Source organism: Berghia stephanieae, chromosome 2 (genome assembly GCF_034508935.2).
Source record: "Berghia stephanieae isolate SIO BIC M18660-M18661 chromosome 2, UCSD_Bste_1.3, whole genome shotgun sequence".
NCBI lineage: Eukaryota > Metazoa > Mollusca > Gastropoda > Nudibranchia > Aeolidiidae > Berghia > Berghia stephanieae.
This window is the reverse complement of record NC_088361.1, coordinates 78596283-78612873: the sequence shown is the minus strand read 5'-3', so window position 1 is coordinate 78612873 and position 16591 is coordinate 78596283. Positions and strand designations below refer to the sequence as shown.

The 16591-nt window shown below is 34.4% G+C and overlaps 1 protein-coding gene across 7 annotated transcripts in view; it reads left to right on the top strand.

Annotated features, from left to right (window-relative positions):
* The window catches only part of LOC144965589 (myocyte-specific enhancer factor 2C-like), a 23554-nt gene extending 6963 nt beyond the window's left edge, over positions 1–16591 (top strand). For 6 of the 7 annotated variants that reach the window (XM_078901107.1, XM_078901108.1, XM_078901109.1 and 3 more), the window contains exons 4-9: positions 358–495; positions 2560–2701; positions 5146–5369; positions 8078–8177; positions 8930–9053; positions 10827–16591. In XM_078901107.1, the coding sequence (XP_078757233.1) occupies positions 358–495; positions 2560–2701; positions 5146–5369; positions 8078–8177; positions 8930–9053; positions 10827–11019 (921 nt within the window). In that variant the 3' untranslated portion in view covers positions 11020–16591. The remainder of the gene's footprint in view (positions 1–357; positions 496–2559; positions 2702–5145; positions 5370–8077; positions 8178–8929; positions 9054–10826) is intronic. The other variant, XM_078901113.1, reaches the window with a different exon arrangement.

Sequence of the window (16591 nt, the reverse complement as noted above, 5' to 3'; positions counted from 1 at the left end):
GCTTTTCTTCAACAATACCAACCCCCTTAAACCATTATCCCGCTGCGCTCTGCCCAATACCCAGCAATGTTGATAATTAGGAGAGGAGAATGATTCAGTAGTGACCACTGAATATATGCCAGTTATTTCATTGAAACTGTTGAAATCCGAGTGAAGAAATCAAATTTGCTTTCTTTCAGTGTGTAATACAAAGTTGAATTAAAAAGTTCAGTATTTCAAAAGAATTTAAGATTTGGTCAATTTCTTAATTTATTGTCTGTTAAGAAACTCTCGATTATTTGAAAGATTATTATGTTCCATTTAAAATTTAGTCGCTTCATAGTAGATGATATTGTCACAATTAATTTTAATCATCAGATGTTGAACAAGAAAGAAAGTAAAGGTGGAGATTTTGATGGAGATGATGATGATTTCCCAATTTCTCCCAGAACTGATGAGAGTTATCGAAAAATTGATGCAGAATTTGCTCGAGCTATGAATGATGGAGGATTAAAGGTTTGTTATTATTGTTGTTCATAATGCTAATTCAATCCATTTTCAAATTAGATTTGTAAAAATATTTTGGGGGTCCTGATAGCTATGTCGGTAGAGCACTCGCCTCACACGCAAAGGGACCGAGATCGATCTCTGGTGCAGTTGAGATTTTTTCTGAGACCCCTGTCCACCCAGCAGTGATTGGGTAGCTGGGTCTGTTAGATCTGGTGGAAAGTACTTTGCGATAGACTAGTGTCATATCCAAAGGGTAGCAAGCAATTGCCATTGTCCGTTTCACGCTTTAGAAACTGGGATAAACACCAGCTCCATGGGTCGAATGGCTCTGAAGGACTTCATGGGACCATGTTGGGGCTGTATTAAAATATTGATATAGTGTCATTTTGATATGTCAGTACTTCTAAAACTTAATGAAATATAAAAGGTAAATGCGAGAAAAAAAAACAAGGGAAGTCAATCTGGATGATTTGATGGGCTGGAGGCCAGGAATCATTTTATAGACCCTGGCTTCAGCATTGGCAATGACAATAAAAAAGAAAGCAGCCGCAAGATGTTTTTGTGCAAAGCGGTTTAGGGTCTTGGTAGCTGCTATAGCAGCTTGCCTGGATAATGGTTCCAGTGGTGCATATCCTCCCCATCAGATGCTTGGTCACATTGGCAACAATGGGGTCGACTGAGACTTCACAGCTTACGACACTTTCAATGACTGTTATTTTATATCACAGTGGGATATCTGCATTTTCATTGGCTGTTGTATTTTACCTTACAGTGGGATATCAGTATCCAAATATGAATTTTATTCTCGTTATTTTAATGTTGATTATTGCAGATAGATCGCTATGGTGATATAATAACCTTCTGGTGAAATTTATACAATATCTTTATTTTAATATTATGATATTATACGAGGGCTGTCCCATGGAAAACTGGTAAAACAGTGTATTTTAAAAACATTTTTCAATTCTGTAAACTCACTCTTGAAGAGCAATCATTTTGGGGAATTCTGATAGCGCACCATGAGTATCGCACATTTAAAAAGAACACAGTGGCTCAACAATCATGGCTACCCCTTTGAAAAAATGGTCAATGGTAGAGGTAAGATCTGTAATTTGGCTGCAAAAGGTCTGAAACCTTGTGAGATTCACACTGAAATACAGTCAGTTTGTGGCGAGAAAGCACTAGGAAAGTCACAGGTATATGAGTGGTGCAGTAAGTTCAAAGCTGGGCATACAGACGTCCAAGACAAAATTCACCCAGGCCCTTGTCTTTCTGCAAAGATGGAGGACAATGCAAGTTGCGTTAATGAACTCATCCAAACCGACATGAGGTTTAAAATCTGAGAAATATCAGAATCATTTGGATATTTCAGTCTTCTGCCCAAAGAATAGTCTTTTATTAATTACACTATTGCAAGGTCTCTGCTTGATGGGTCTCAAAAGAACTGACTGCTGACCACAAGACGAAGTGAGTTGACGTGTCTGATAATTAGTTGAATCACTGTCAAGTTGTCGCTAGAGTCATAAATGCTTCTGGAGACCCCAAGCAGTATGATGAAGCATTCCAGAGTAGCATTATTACAAGTGACGAGACTTGGATACATCACACGACCACTGTAACAAAGAGGGATTCATTGGTTTGGAGGCACATGTCTTCACCGCCCCTGAAAAAGTTTAAGGTTCAGCCGTTGATGAAGAAAATCATGGCCACAATATCTTCCCTCTGTATCCAGCGGGATGGTGATTATGTTGAGAAATAAAGTATGTTTCAAGGTACGTTGTGTGAAAATTTTGTTACAATAGGACAACAATAATCGATTTGAATGACTTTTTCCAGTTTTCTGTGGGACAGCACTCGTATAACAAAAACACAATCACACACACAAAAGAGACTTCATATCATGTTAATATAAGTATGAATTCAACATGAGGTAAGCATGTACAGGAGATGCTCTCTGATTTTGATATAATTTAATTTTTTGATTATGTATAATATTCTCTCAGTTTAGAATAAAGTTCAGCTGAACAATGGCTTATGTATTGATCTATATTTCTTTTAATTTTATATCAGCAGTCCTCAGTCCAATACCAAATTCCTATTCAAGCACCAGCTGCTCAGTATACAGCCGCACCAGCTAGCATGGCAAGTGGTGGCTCTGTAATAGTTCTACAGCCCTCTGCTGCAATTGCTAATCCAGTTAGTAGACCTCAAGGTAAGTTCTTTGTTTGCACTTTTAACGGAAAAGACTCCAGTAAATACAAGGTCTGAACAAGAACCAAAATAACAAGAAAACGTTTTGGAGAACTAAAAGCCATCCATACTCCGGACAACAAACAAATGTCAACAAGGATCAGAATTCTGAAATTTAATGTACATTCTGCTCTCTTGTACGGCTCAAAAACACGGACACTAAAGAAGGACTTTCGAAAGGCAAATAGCTGGATTTGAAATGTGGAGTTTTCAGTGCATGGGTAGAGTATGCTGGAAACAAAAAAAGACTAGTAAGGGGTGTGCAATATTCTCAACCTGCAGTAATTGAAAACATTAAAGAAAAGGAAAGTGAAATACTTTGGCATAACAGCATAATATGTAAAATTATTTCCAAAGGAAAAGTAGAGGGTAAAAGGTCATTCCCCAAGAACATGGCTAGATGACATCAAGAGCTGGACTAGTATGATAAGTGAAAAATGCAACAGTCTGGTACGACATCAGGAAGAAGGATGGGCTATTTCCAGTTGACCTCTTATGAGATGACCATGGAAGTTAGTAAGCAATTGGAAAATGGCCATGTGATCAAGCTAAAATTGATTTATATAATACATAGAGCTCTCAATTTCAGGGAATTCCATGATTTCCGAAAATTTCAGTGATTCACAGCTGATCTGTGGGGTGGAGATTTCCGGTTATTTCTGGTTTCATGTTACTATAAGTAGAAGATTTACTCCTTCAAAGGCGATAATGATGTTTCACTGAAATTCAAGCACCATATTTATTATTATTTTTTTCAGTTCCTGGTTTTTAAGATTTACACCAAATTTTTCATCTAATCATATTTTGCATTCTAAATGTCCCCAGATTATATTAATGCTTTCACTGTGTGTTATATTAATTTGATTTTTGTAATGCAGAAAATACCAAAAAGTAAAGAGGAAAAAAGTCAACCTCATGTAAGAATAAAATTGTCTTGGTCCTGGCTTGAGTTTAGTGTAATGACATATCCTCATTCAAGTTAAGATAATTTAAGGAAATATGGGTAAACATAATTGGTTCATTCCCTTTATAGTAGTGTGACGAAAAGCTGATCCTTACTTCTTTTTTCTTTTTTTAAAACTTATATAATGACGAGTCTGATAACATGGTGTAAAGAGAGCTGAAGTAGATTTTATTTTTTTAGTATATGAATGGCCTCTTTATAAATTTCATGCAGATGATGGTGATGTGATAATGATAATAATAGTAATAATAATAATAATAATAATAATAATAATATTAGTAATAATAGTCTCATAATCCTGTGCAATTTTTTATATTTTGCTTTTTGGAAATCAATTGCAAACATTTTCAGTGGCTTTAAATTTTGAGTTGAGACCCCTGAAAACAGTTCCAGCTGCCTATACGGTACAGCACGGTTTACCAGAATTGTTCCAATTAACCAATTCCGCTTGTGGCCTCTATGGGAACAACCCATCAATACTACACATATCTTTTGCATTAGCTATATATATATATTTATATTTAGTAATACAGAGCAACCTTTTACTTGTTTGTCTGAAATTCTATTTTCCATTTTTTTGTTACCATTAACATTACATGTGTATAGTGGTCATGAATGACAAAAGAATGTGTTATCTGATCTTGTAACTTCACATTCTCACAGAATTGTCACTACACCCTTATTTCGAAAAGAAGTAAAATGAATCAGGTCATGGACACATGAATCTTATTCCACAATAATTCACATTTTATACAATTTTGATTAACATGGCATGCTTTGTCAAAAACCAAACCTACCTTTGCATATTTACCTGTGTTCTCATTAAGCATTGCGCAACAAGACCGGTAAATTGCTAAAGTATTACTAATTACCATGCTAAAGGAATGGGTTGTGATAGACTCAACGCTGTTGTTAAATAACCTCTTAAATTAAAAAAATTTTTTTTTATCATGCTATACTATGGGAGTTCGTACTGCACTATTGTCACTTTTTTATTGTATAATTTCTTTAAAGGGGAAAATACAAGGGAGATGTTATATTTGATAGTCTTTAAGTTATAGAGATGTCAATTTTTTTTTGGGTAGCTATTTGGATATACATTTTGAATTTCAAAATACTGGTCTTAGAATTTGTATATGAAATTGAACACTTTATATTTAGTTTCTATTTAAGATAGTAATTTGTGTCTAAAATTGATAATTTTATATTAGCAACTTCACTTGGTGCTTAATATTTAAGATATTATTCTCACAGATAAATCCTCTTAGATTAAAAAACAAAACAAACCTAGAATCAAATATATTTTTCATGTGGTTTTTTCTGGTTGTAAAGAGAATCATTCATCAATAAATAGGCTTGGAGGACTTTTGATTTTGATTTTTTAAAAATCACAATCTAGAACTGGAATAATCTTTTAAAGTTGTTTGCCTTTTTCCTCTCAGCTGCTCAAATCAGCATATCTTCTGGGCTCACACAACAAAAAGTGACAGTGAACACTGATTCCTCAAGTGTAGCTGGACAAGCCCATCCTGTAGCGTTGCATATGGCGGGAGAGGTTCCTCGTGTAATAGCCACATCATCAACATCGTCAACCCCACAGTCCACAGCGACAAAAAAGCCTGGCCTTAAAGTTGTCATACCAGATAGAGCACCTGCTGTTGCTCAGGTAAAGCAGTTATTTTCTTCATTTAGTTAATGACACAAATCTGTTTCCTGAAGCCATGAATTATGAAAGCAAAGAATTTACAAAGCTTCAGTTAAATGTGAGGCATGTGACAAAATAATGGAAGAGAAAGCAATAAAAAAATGTGAACATTTATATATATATAGATTATTATTCAAGTTTTTACCATGAATTATTATAAGTTGATTACTCTTTTAAGTGAATGTTAAACAAATTATCTGTTGAATTTAGCTCTTTTAGGGCCTATTTTTGAAACACTGCGAGTCCAGAAGCAGGTCGAAAAAAATTTCAAAGACAGGTGAAGAGAGAATGTTTACTATCTGTAAATCACATTATCTATTGTGAGGCCATGGTTGTTTGTGGGACCACTTTCATGTAGGATAAAGTTGTTTGTCTCAATAAACTTCCGAAATACTTTAGATTCATTTTTGTTTCAGAAATAGTCAATATCAAAATCACCCATAAAAATATTATGCTTTTTGTTTATGGATTGAATAGACATAAATTCACAGAATTCTGATAAAAAATCGATTGTTATATTGTTTTGTTGGCTTGGTGGTGGACGGTAAATACAATGAAATGGCAAATCCAGTATATTCAAAGCTTCTAAAATCATCATGGTGGAATGATATCTTATCAAAGAGTGACAAGTTGTAAATGATTGCAATTCCACCACCTTTCCTCTCAATGCGTGAAAATGGTTTAACACTAAAGCCTTTGAGTGTAATCGCTTCCAGAACTGGATCATCGTATGAATGGTTAAACCATGTTTCCAAGGTGATGAAAAATAGTCATTTTGTGGTCTTCAATTATGTTGACTATATCTTGAGTTTTATTATGGCACGATCTAACATTTAGAAATCCAATTTTTATATGATTACTATGTGCAGTTAGTAGTTGTTATTATTATTATTGTTGTTGTTGTAGTTGCTTGAAATAGTTCTGTTGCTGCTGTTATTTTTAGTCTGTACGATTCTGTTTCTGTAGGAATTGCTGTCACTGTGGTCTTTCATTTCATAATGTCTGTCACAGACAGCGATGACATTTGGCAAAGAATGATAAGGAATATTTATTAAAGTGATTTGATTGGATGGGGGATGAGTGTTGAATAATTTAAATGAGGATTGAGGTCGTAGGGGTAGTGGGCATGGGGTTGGACAGTGACCGATGACGGTGGTGATAGGGCATTGTTGTCTACCCTTCCTGAGTCTGTTCACAAAATTAGTATTATAAATTAATCTATATACAAGGTAGTTGTTAAAAGTTGTAAAATAAAGCACAGTGAATAAAGTTTCCAATATCACTGTTAATAAATTGAAGTTAAAACTACGAGGGTGAGTCAAAAAGTAAAGGGACAAATGTCTTACTGAGTTCGTTTCTTTTTCATGTGACGTCATATTTAGCTCAATTGAACTTCCACACATACTCTCTGAATGTCAGTCAGCGACAGGAAGCTGTCATTGTTTTTCTTGCTTTCGAAGAAGACACCTCGAGTAACATTTTTACACGCCTTGGGAAAGTTTATAAAACTCAGGCATTTTGTAGAGGCAGTGTTTTTAGGTGAGTTGAACATGTATCTTGTCATTTAGAAGAAAATGAGATGCAATCCAACATCTAACTTGAAACCCCCTCAACCTTGTCTTTATCTGACAAATCTTGTGATGGTCGCCATCCAGGCAGTGTCAACTCGATGAATCAAATAAAGTCAGAGCATTGATCAGATCTGATAGAAGAACTTCTTTTGATGGTAGCAGGTACAAATAGACATTGAAGCAACTGAAAGCAAGAATTTGTCAGACTGGATTTGGAGATGGAGCGAGTAATGTTTCTTCATGAAAATGTGTCAAGGAAAGGGAGGTAATCAATGGACTTCTGCCTCACCCTCTGTATTCACCAGATTTTACATTTTTAGGCTTTCATCTTTTTGGTCCAATGAAGGAGGCCATGAGGGGACATCGTTTTGAAGATGATGAAGAAGCCAAGACAGTTGTGAAAAATAGGTGAAAGTTCTGTCAGCTCAGTTTTACAAGGACAGAATAAATGGCCTTACAAAAAGGTGGACTGTGGCTATCGAGAGAGGTGGAGACTATGTTAAGAAGTAGCATACTACGTGACTAATGCCAAGCTTTAATTTGAGGAATGATGCATGGTATTGATTCATTTTGTTTTCAAGTATAAGCAGAGTCGTATGTTTGACTTTGGAAAGTCCATACTTGAATTTGAAAATTTTAGAAAAACCCTCTGTTAGAGACCGTTAATATGAATATCAATAAAACCAAAGAATTTACAAATTAGATGGTATTAAATCCAGGCGTGATGTTCCATAAAAATCACTCAAATCACGTAAATGTAAGAGCCAACAAAAACAAAATACGCCTGTTAGGCGTGTTACAGCTATCTATATATGCTGATAATATATCAAGTACAATTCCATTCTTTCCATACGTCAATGTGATAATTCAATGTCAACACAGAAATAGTCCTGTGTCATATTCTCTTGCCCTCATAGAGCTTCTATTAATTCAGTTCAGAATTCAAGACTCGTAGCAGTTTTTGAATTTTAAGCTTCTCAAATTTTTCCTCACATGTCATTTCACATTTTACGTCTGAAACTTTTAAATTCCAGCTATGAATTTGATTAAATTCTTATTCGTTCCTTTAAAATTTTCTAATTTATTCACTATTTTCAGGCTAAAGTCCAAGGCACAGCTCTTGATACTCCTAGTGTTTCTATAGCCACACCGAATAGTCAAAATGCCCAGGGAGCAATACAAGCAATTTTACAATCAGGTTTGTTTAAAAGAAATTCTTCTTCACTGTTCCTTGCAGTGATTCAGGTATGAAATTATCTGCAAAGGACATAGGTGGAGACCACCTGCTATCTAGACCTTTACTTCTAAAATCACACTCCGAAAGATACATCATCCACAGTGTCATTTATTAGATATTGACAGGATGTTAATAGAGAATTAAAAGTATGTTCAGAATTTAATGTTTGACATCAATTTCTTAATTTCCAAGCCATACCATTGTAAATAAAATGCGATTCTGTTGTATTTTTTTTCTCCCTATCTGAAACTGATTTTAAATAAATATCTATTAAACTAGAAATACCTTTAGGTTGTATGATTGCCAGATGTAATTATTATTGTCAGCTGTTCATTTGCTTAGCAGACAGCAACCATAAATTGACATTTGATACAAAATGCCTTGCAATAATTTTTAAAACATTTATTGTTTATTCAATTTATGATTTTTTATTATGTATGATCAAGAATATGGAGGACTCGAGTTGGCAGAAAAGAATGGAAAATCTTATGATCTGACAAATATGATATTTGAAAATAAATTATTACACCTTTGATATTTCTAGTTTGGTAATGAAAATGTGTGTCCTTCGAATGTTAAAAATTAACAAATTTTTTAATCAGTACAATTATATAATCTATATCTAAATTTTTAATTTTTTTTTTAATTAAAAAAAACAATTTGAATATTATTCAAGAGGCTAATTAATGGGAATGATCCTGCTTTATTTATAGGTGATTTACTGAATAGTGCAGATATAGCAGGGTTATCGCCACTTGTGTACCAGTTAACCAATCAGGGATCAGGGCCTGGCCCCCTAACAGCTGCTCTACAAGCCTCAGGAGTCTTCACACCAGGGTATTTATGATTTTGCCATGATTTCACTCAATTTTCTTCTTTTTTTTTTCTTTTTTCGTCATGTCATAGAATGGCTGATTTTTTGGTGTTGTCTTTAAATTCAAGTTCAGATTTTAATGAGTATTGTATATGTAAATGTTATAGGTTTTTAGTTAATGTTATAATTCGTAGTATTAGAGTTTATTCAAAATTGTCTAGGTACACATTTGAAAGTATGATTTATGTGTCATGAGCCTGTGCCATAACTCAAATTTGAGCAAAAGTATTATCAGTCTTCTTCTTCCTCTTCTTCTTTTATTATTACTAACATCAGAGTTCCAGCGGCCTCCTTAAATTCAAGGAATCCTTGAAAACTCCTTTGAAACTTCTAGAATTGCGAGAGATTGTTAAAAAAAATAGTATGTCAAAATGCATTTTGAGTACATCAAAATTCGACTAGCAATCTGATCATGGAAGGCAATTTTTTTACTCTGTACAGTTTAAACAACTGTATTACAATTTTTTCACAATAAGGTTTTGATTAAAAAAGAGCTGTATAATTCTCAACTGCTTGTACTGCAATAAATTGCTCCTTTTCTGATTTGAGGATAAAGAGGTGGAGCACTAATGTTATTTCACCATACAAGAAATCAAAGTGACTGCGGGATTGACAACATCATCACTACCACTGCTACTACAACCAAAACCACATCATCATTGCTTTCGCCATTACTACAACCAACAGCACCACATCATCATCACTACAACGATGTTCGCATCATTTTTCATTATCTTCCTTATAATCATCACTACCATCACTCCTACAACCACTACCAAATCAACATCATTACCAACACCATTACAACCACCACCATATCGCCATCTTTGCCAATGCGAAAAATACTACAACCACCACAATATCATCACTCCAACTACAACCACTACCAAAACATCATTACTACCACCACGATATCAACACCATCAGTACCTCCTCTAGTGTGACCACTGCCATGACTTCATCATCGCTGCCACAATAACTGCAACCACCACTCTATCCACATCAGAACGACCACCAACAAATAATTATCATCCCTATCACCACTACCACTACATCATTGACACTACCACCACCACATCATCAACACTACCACCACATCATCACCACTAAAATCATAATTATCATCATCAGTACCATCACTAGTACTACAAATACCACATCAGAATCATCATTACCACCACCCCTACTACAATGATCACCATATCATCATCATCATCATCGCTACAACCACTACTACAACCTGTCATCACCATTAACAACATGAATAAAACTACTACCATATCATCATTACCACAACCACTAATACAACCACCACACCATCGTCTTCACTATAACCATTACCACAACCGACTCCGTCACAACATCAACAACACCACTACAACTCTGCCGATTAAAGAACACAGTATGTGCTATTTGGTTAACATTGCATATACTGTGTTTTTAAAAACAACGGCAGAACTACAACCACCACCACATCGTTATCACAATGCCACTACTAAAACCAGTACTACATAATAATAATAATAATAATGCTGAAAACTTATGTAGTCTTTAAATGCTTAAATTACAAATTACTTTGGCTGAAACATACTCACACACACACACACACACACACACACACACAAACACACAACACAACACAAACCAGATGCCTATAATGATAGTAGAAGTAGCAGTAGTAAAAAAGGAATTTGCAGAATGTATTCATTTATTTTATTTTCTTCTGATTTCTGCAGTGGTTCATTGTCAATGTCAACAACTCCACTAATTACATTGCCTGCTCAAAAATCAGAACTTGTAAAACAAGAGCCTCCTGGATCACCAAGTAGACATGAGCATGTCGCAGAAGGATCATCTGTAACTCCTCCACCTGCCTCCAATCAAGGGGAACCTCCTGAAAAAAGACAGCGGTTCGATACAGATGGCTGATACAAATATTATCAATTGTTGAATTGTACAGTTTGTTGCTTTAACTTGGTGTGAGCCAGGGAATGAAAATTTAAAAATTTATGAATGTAAATAATAGCTCAATATTGTTCTTGGTTTTGATACATTTCTGTGGAGGGTGGGAGAAAGGGAAAGAAATTAACAATTTGATGGGATCTTTTTCTATTGATGAGGTTTATTGTTTTGGTTTATTTGCTATTCTTTTAAAAAAATCCTGTTCACTTCAATAATTTAGAGGAATATTTTCATATTAAATTTTTTTCCTCTTATATCTGACCGGAAGTATATTCTTGGATGAAAACTTAAATTTTGAAATTAAAATTTTTTCTTTTTAATCTGTATGCTTGCAGCTCTTTGAGAATAAAGCCTGGCAAAAGTTTAAAAAAATGAAAGACCCTTTTTATTGTAAAAAATTTAATTTGATTGAAAAATAAAGGCCTTCAATTTCAGTCCTTGAATGTCATTGGAATAATATTTTAATCCTACATTGTAAATTCTGGGAGAACTCAGTTGTAAAAGCACTTGATTCACACGCAAAGGGACCCGAGATTGATCTCTGGTAAAGTTAAGATTTTTTTCTGACTCCCCTGCCCCCCCAGCAGTGATTGAGTATCTGGATCTGTTTGGTTTGGTGGAAGGTACTTTGCAATAGACTAGTGCCCTGTCTAAAGGATAGCTAGCAATTGCTATTGTCCGTTTCACACTATAGAAACTGGGATAGACTCTGGCTCTGGCTCTGAAGGACTCCTACTACATTGCATCTTCTTAAATTGCTTTCCCTTTTTGTGTGGCTTTCTTTCCTTGTCCCAGAATGAGATGATTTGACTGAATCCAGGTCCTGACTGTCATAGTTTGATGGGAAGAAGACATTCAGTCATGATTTTCTGTGAGAGACAATTTTTTTAAATTTTCATTTAGGTCACCTTATTTGTGAGTGATTGTGTCTTCAAAACTACCTGATTGTCTCCCTTTCAGTGATTTCAGACTGGACATATGCTGTATACGTTTTTTCTTTCGATTTCTGCAAGTAAAGAATGTTTGGTAGATATAAAATCGAAGGCTTTTTCCAAGCTACAGTTGTGGCCTCCAAAAATTGTTTCAAGGGCCTTTGAACTTCTGAAACTATCCTTGAATACAGAATATTTTGTGCTGGTGGAATAAGATGCCGAATTGTTATATTTTAGTTTAATAGACGTCTTGTTTACAGTGGCTGGATATCTATTTAGTCTGACTATACATTGGCCATAGGCAGATAGAATCAGTCTGCAATATGTCATATTTCCTTTCCATCTCGCTTTGGAATCTTTTTCTGAGAGTTGGAAACAGTTACTCTTCTGTATCAAATAGAAACCCCCCCCCCCCCCAATTCTACAAAAAGTGCGACTGTATTGTAACGGCTTATAGCATCTTCCTGAAATTTTAACCACAAAAAAACTTGATTAGTGATGGAAAACTATGCAACAAACTAGATGTTTCAATTCTTTATCAGATAGTTTAAAAAAACAAACTCTGTACTTCTGTACCTATTTAAATTACACCCTTTTGTTTTACTTGGGTGTTTATCAGTGGTTACTGATTCATCTTTCTCATTGGTTCTGAAATGACATAAAAATATTGCAAGCATTGTTAAAAGTCTCAAAACAAACAAAAAATATAAATGAAGTCTTTTATATTCAGTGAAGATGTTGAAAAGTGTTTAAGTAAATATGGAAATATTCTTTTGAAATGATTCACTTTTTGACCCTTACTGTCCTTTACTCTTCCCTTAACCTTCTCCCCCTCTGATGTGATACTGAAGGCCAAAATGATTAGAATATATTTATTTACACTTTTTGTTAAATATACTGAGCGTTTTTTTTTCTAGTTTTTATTTTTGATTGAATTAAAATGTTTGTTTTGCTCGTACTGAGAACCACTACATATCTTATTTGTAGTTTATTTTATGTCCATTGTTTTTTGTTTAAAAAAATTAAATTTGCGTTTTCATCTTCTGTTTTTAAACAATATTACTTATTTTTACTTGTAAAGTTATCTTACTCTGATTTTTGAGTAGAATGTTGTTCATTTGTTAGGAATAAAATTAAGTTGAAGAAGAAAGGTGATGGCGGAGAGGATTGGAGATTTATGATCAATATTGTCTGCAGCAGATCAGGCATTTGATTCATTGAAGTTTAAGTCACCGAGTTGATCTGAGTAGAAAAAACAACAAAAGACCCTCAGAAGTTTTAAAACTTTTAACCTAATGAATTCAAGTATGATTATAACAAATTCATTGCATATGTAAGTATCCATAAATCATTAATCTAGTTTGTTGGTTTTTATCGTAAACAAATTGTTGCCAGTGGCTAAAATTAATTTATGAAGAAAGCTCACAATTGAATTATTTATCAAATTATTGAAACATTTTTAAAATCACAATTTGCATTCACTAACAAATGTTTGATAAAATGGTACGTGAATAATCACTTAAGTACATCGATTCTATTGTATTCTGTCATCCCAAGGCAGAATGATATCTAAAAAATTTAAATTTACATTGAAATGTAATGATTGTACTATTCCTACCCAATGCCATTATGTGTCAAAAAGAGAGCAACACATATAAATCACAAATTCTGTTTTACTACTTGTTGGATATGTTATTTTGCCTTTGAATGGGTGTACGAATATGATTATGTAAATGAATAATTAAATAACTTTCTTTAGATAATAATTAAATAGTCGTCTTCAGATAAGGTTGTTTTTGACAGAATTGAGGGGCTTTTAACAAAAAAAAATATTTTTTAGTTGCTGTTTACCTCAGCCGAGGCAGTGGTATGTTGCCCCCCCCCCCCCCCCCCCCCTTTTAAAAAAACAAAACTGGTGAGGTTTTCATCTGTCCACAGCCTTGCCATCTTTTCCATCACTTTAAATCATTTAGTCCTTTCCATGTGGCTTTGTGGCCTTTTTTTTGGAAAGGGTCTGTTTGGTATTGCCTAAGTCTTTTCTGAAAGAGAAACATTCAGATAGTTTATATTCTTTGTAAGAGATGATTTTTTTTCTTGTAATCATTTTTCTACTACAGATAACTTTATTGATAGATATTTATTAAAATGCTTATTTTGAACCACCTAAGTGTATCCCTTTTGGTGAGATCTGTAGCAGTGTCAGTGGTGGACTTTTATGTGGTTTCAGACCAGCTACACCTTGGATCTACCTCTGGGCCCATTTCCATGAATGCGGACTAGCGCTTAGTCTCTGACTTTAGTCAAGTTCTTGAAAAAATCGGATTTCATTTGAGCTGACCAAGCAAGACTAGCCAAGTTTTAATCATTTGCTGAGGCCGGACTTCAAGCTTAGTTTGAGACTAGTTACTAGGATACATCATAGTGCCGACAAGATAGCAGCTATTTTTAGATTGCAAGAGCTTCGATTCGGAAGGAAAATATGTCGGTTATGAATGACTGAGGCAAAAAGTGTCCTGTTGCTATTGACACTGGCTTTAAAAAACTGAGATAAGTACACGGAACGAAATATTATCTAAAGTTGATGTGTTGCTAATTTCCTCTTTGGAAATCTTTTGTTTTGAAAGTATGAAGCTGGGTGGGGTTCCTGACCTCCCATAGTGGGCAGGGAGGTACTTGCTGTGTCTTCTATCCCCTATATCTGTTTTCCAACTTGCTTTCTGTCTTTGTCTTGGAATGAGATTACTTGGTTTTGTCCTGGCCCTGGCCTGAGTCCTAGCTGGGAGGGAAACAGTCAAATGCATAGTTATTTTTTTGGGAAATGATATTTTTTTCCTTGTAAATCATCTCGATGTTATGTATTATTATGTTTGTTATTTTTAATGTATAATGTAAGCATTTGAGTGTGTTCCTCTTTGTTGGATTTTGTGCTTGTGTCCGGATGAGACTTATAGGTGATCTCAAACTAAGTACATTGATGGTTTGCTCTTGGAATCTGCCTCTGATCTCTATTTGTTCCCAGTTCCCCTGTCTTACTTTTTCTTGGGTGCTTTAATAGTAATTCTAGAACTTTTTACTATCCCATTTTCTTCCTTTTTACTGGCGCTGATATAACCTAAATGTGTTGCAAGCGCCGTAAAACCCTTAAAAACAAACAAACGAAGTATGAAGGCTGGTATCTTACCTGCCATCATGTACTAGAGAGCTTGCTGTTACCAGCACAAAGTAGCCGAATTAGTCACCGTCCTTACAGTGCCCACTTCCAGGCAAGATCCTAGCTAGTCAGAGACTAGTAAACGTTCATAAGATTGTATTTTATTTCAGTCACTTACTTCGCTTATGCTTAAGACTAGCAAGTCATTTAATAGACTAGTAAATAAATAAATCCAGTTTGCTTCCATAAAATTGGGCCCAAATCTATTATACTTAACGCCTTTGTCTTACTTTTTTTTGAAGGTGCTTGTCAGCTTTCTAACACTTTTAAAACTTCTATTATCTTGCTATTAACTGGCTCTGAAATGACCTAAAAGATTCCTTAGAATGACCTAACAAACAAACTACTTATCGCCAGCCTCGGTGTAAAGAGGTGTCCTTTGTCAAAATGATTGGTATTCTCACTCTGTCACTTTTAAATGCTTTAATGTCACATTTTTCAAGGGTGCCACTTTTCAGGCTTTAGTTGGAAAATCTGGATGTTTGACCTGCATTCAGATTTCCAGCTTGATAAAAACTTTCTTGAAAGATTATAAGACGATTGGCTGGAAAAAAAAAAATTGACCAGTTTATTTACTGGCTGTTTAGATGATTACAATTATTCCGACTTTTGCAAGGGTCAGTATATTATTTACTACATTGTAATTGTGGTATAATCATTTGTCAGTGCTGGTAAATTTCTCACATTTTTAAGAGCCGCGACATGTCCGTTGCTTTTCAAGTTTTTTTTATGGTGGCCTCCCTGAATTTGGTAGAATTTTTTTTTTAGACTTGTATTAAAATCTGTTTTATTTAATATAATTATATTTGTATTGAACATTCCATCTTTCACATTTATGTAATTTCACAATGATAAAAGTTGAGTTTTAGAAATAGAAAAATGGCTCTTATCATTCTCATAAAAATACATTCTTACAATAAACAAATTTTGATTTAAAAAACTATTAACAAAATAAAATCATGCAAATTATCATGTGATGCACTCTGAACAAAAGGAGAATAATTCAAATTCCTTCTTACCATTTATCAAAAAAATAATTGATGAATGTTGTTGTGCGGGTGGTTGGATGGGAGCATCACCCTTGAATCATATACCTATGATGTTCGCATGGGTGTACGATCCGATAGTGATGTCGTTTCTTCTTCTCTTTACTGCCTATCCTGCTTCTTTGGTTTGTGATTGTATTTTTGACAGGGGATATTTTTTTTTTTCTGTAAATCTTCTGCCTGTTTGTTCTTAGTTATTTATAGTTTAGCTTATATCTTTAGGTTATGATTTTGATTTACATTTGTACTATTTTTGTTAGATTGCTTGTTTTTTTGTTTCAGCGGTCTCTCATATAACCTCATTTGTGTTGGAAGAGACCTAAAGCAATAAACAAACAAAAAAAAAAAAA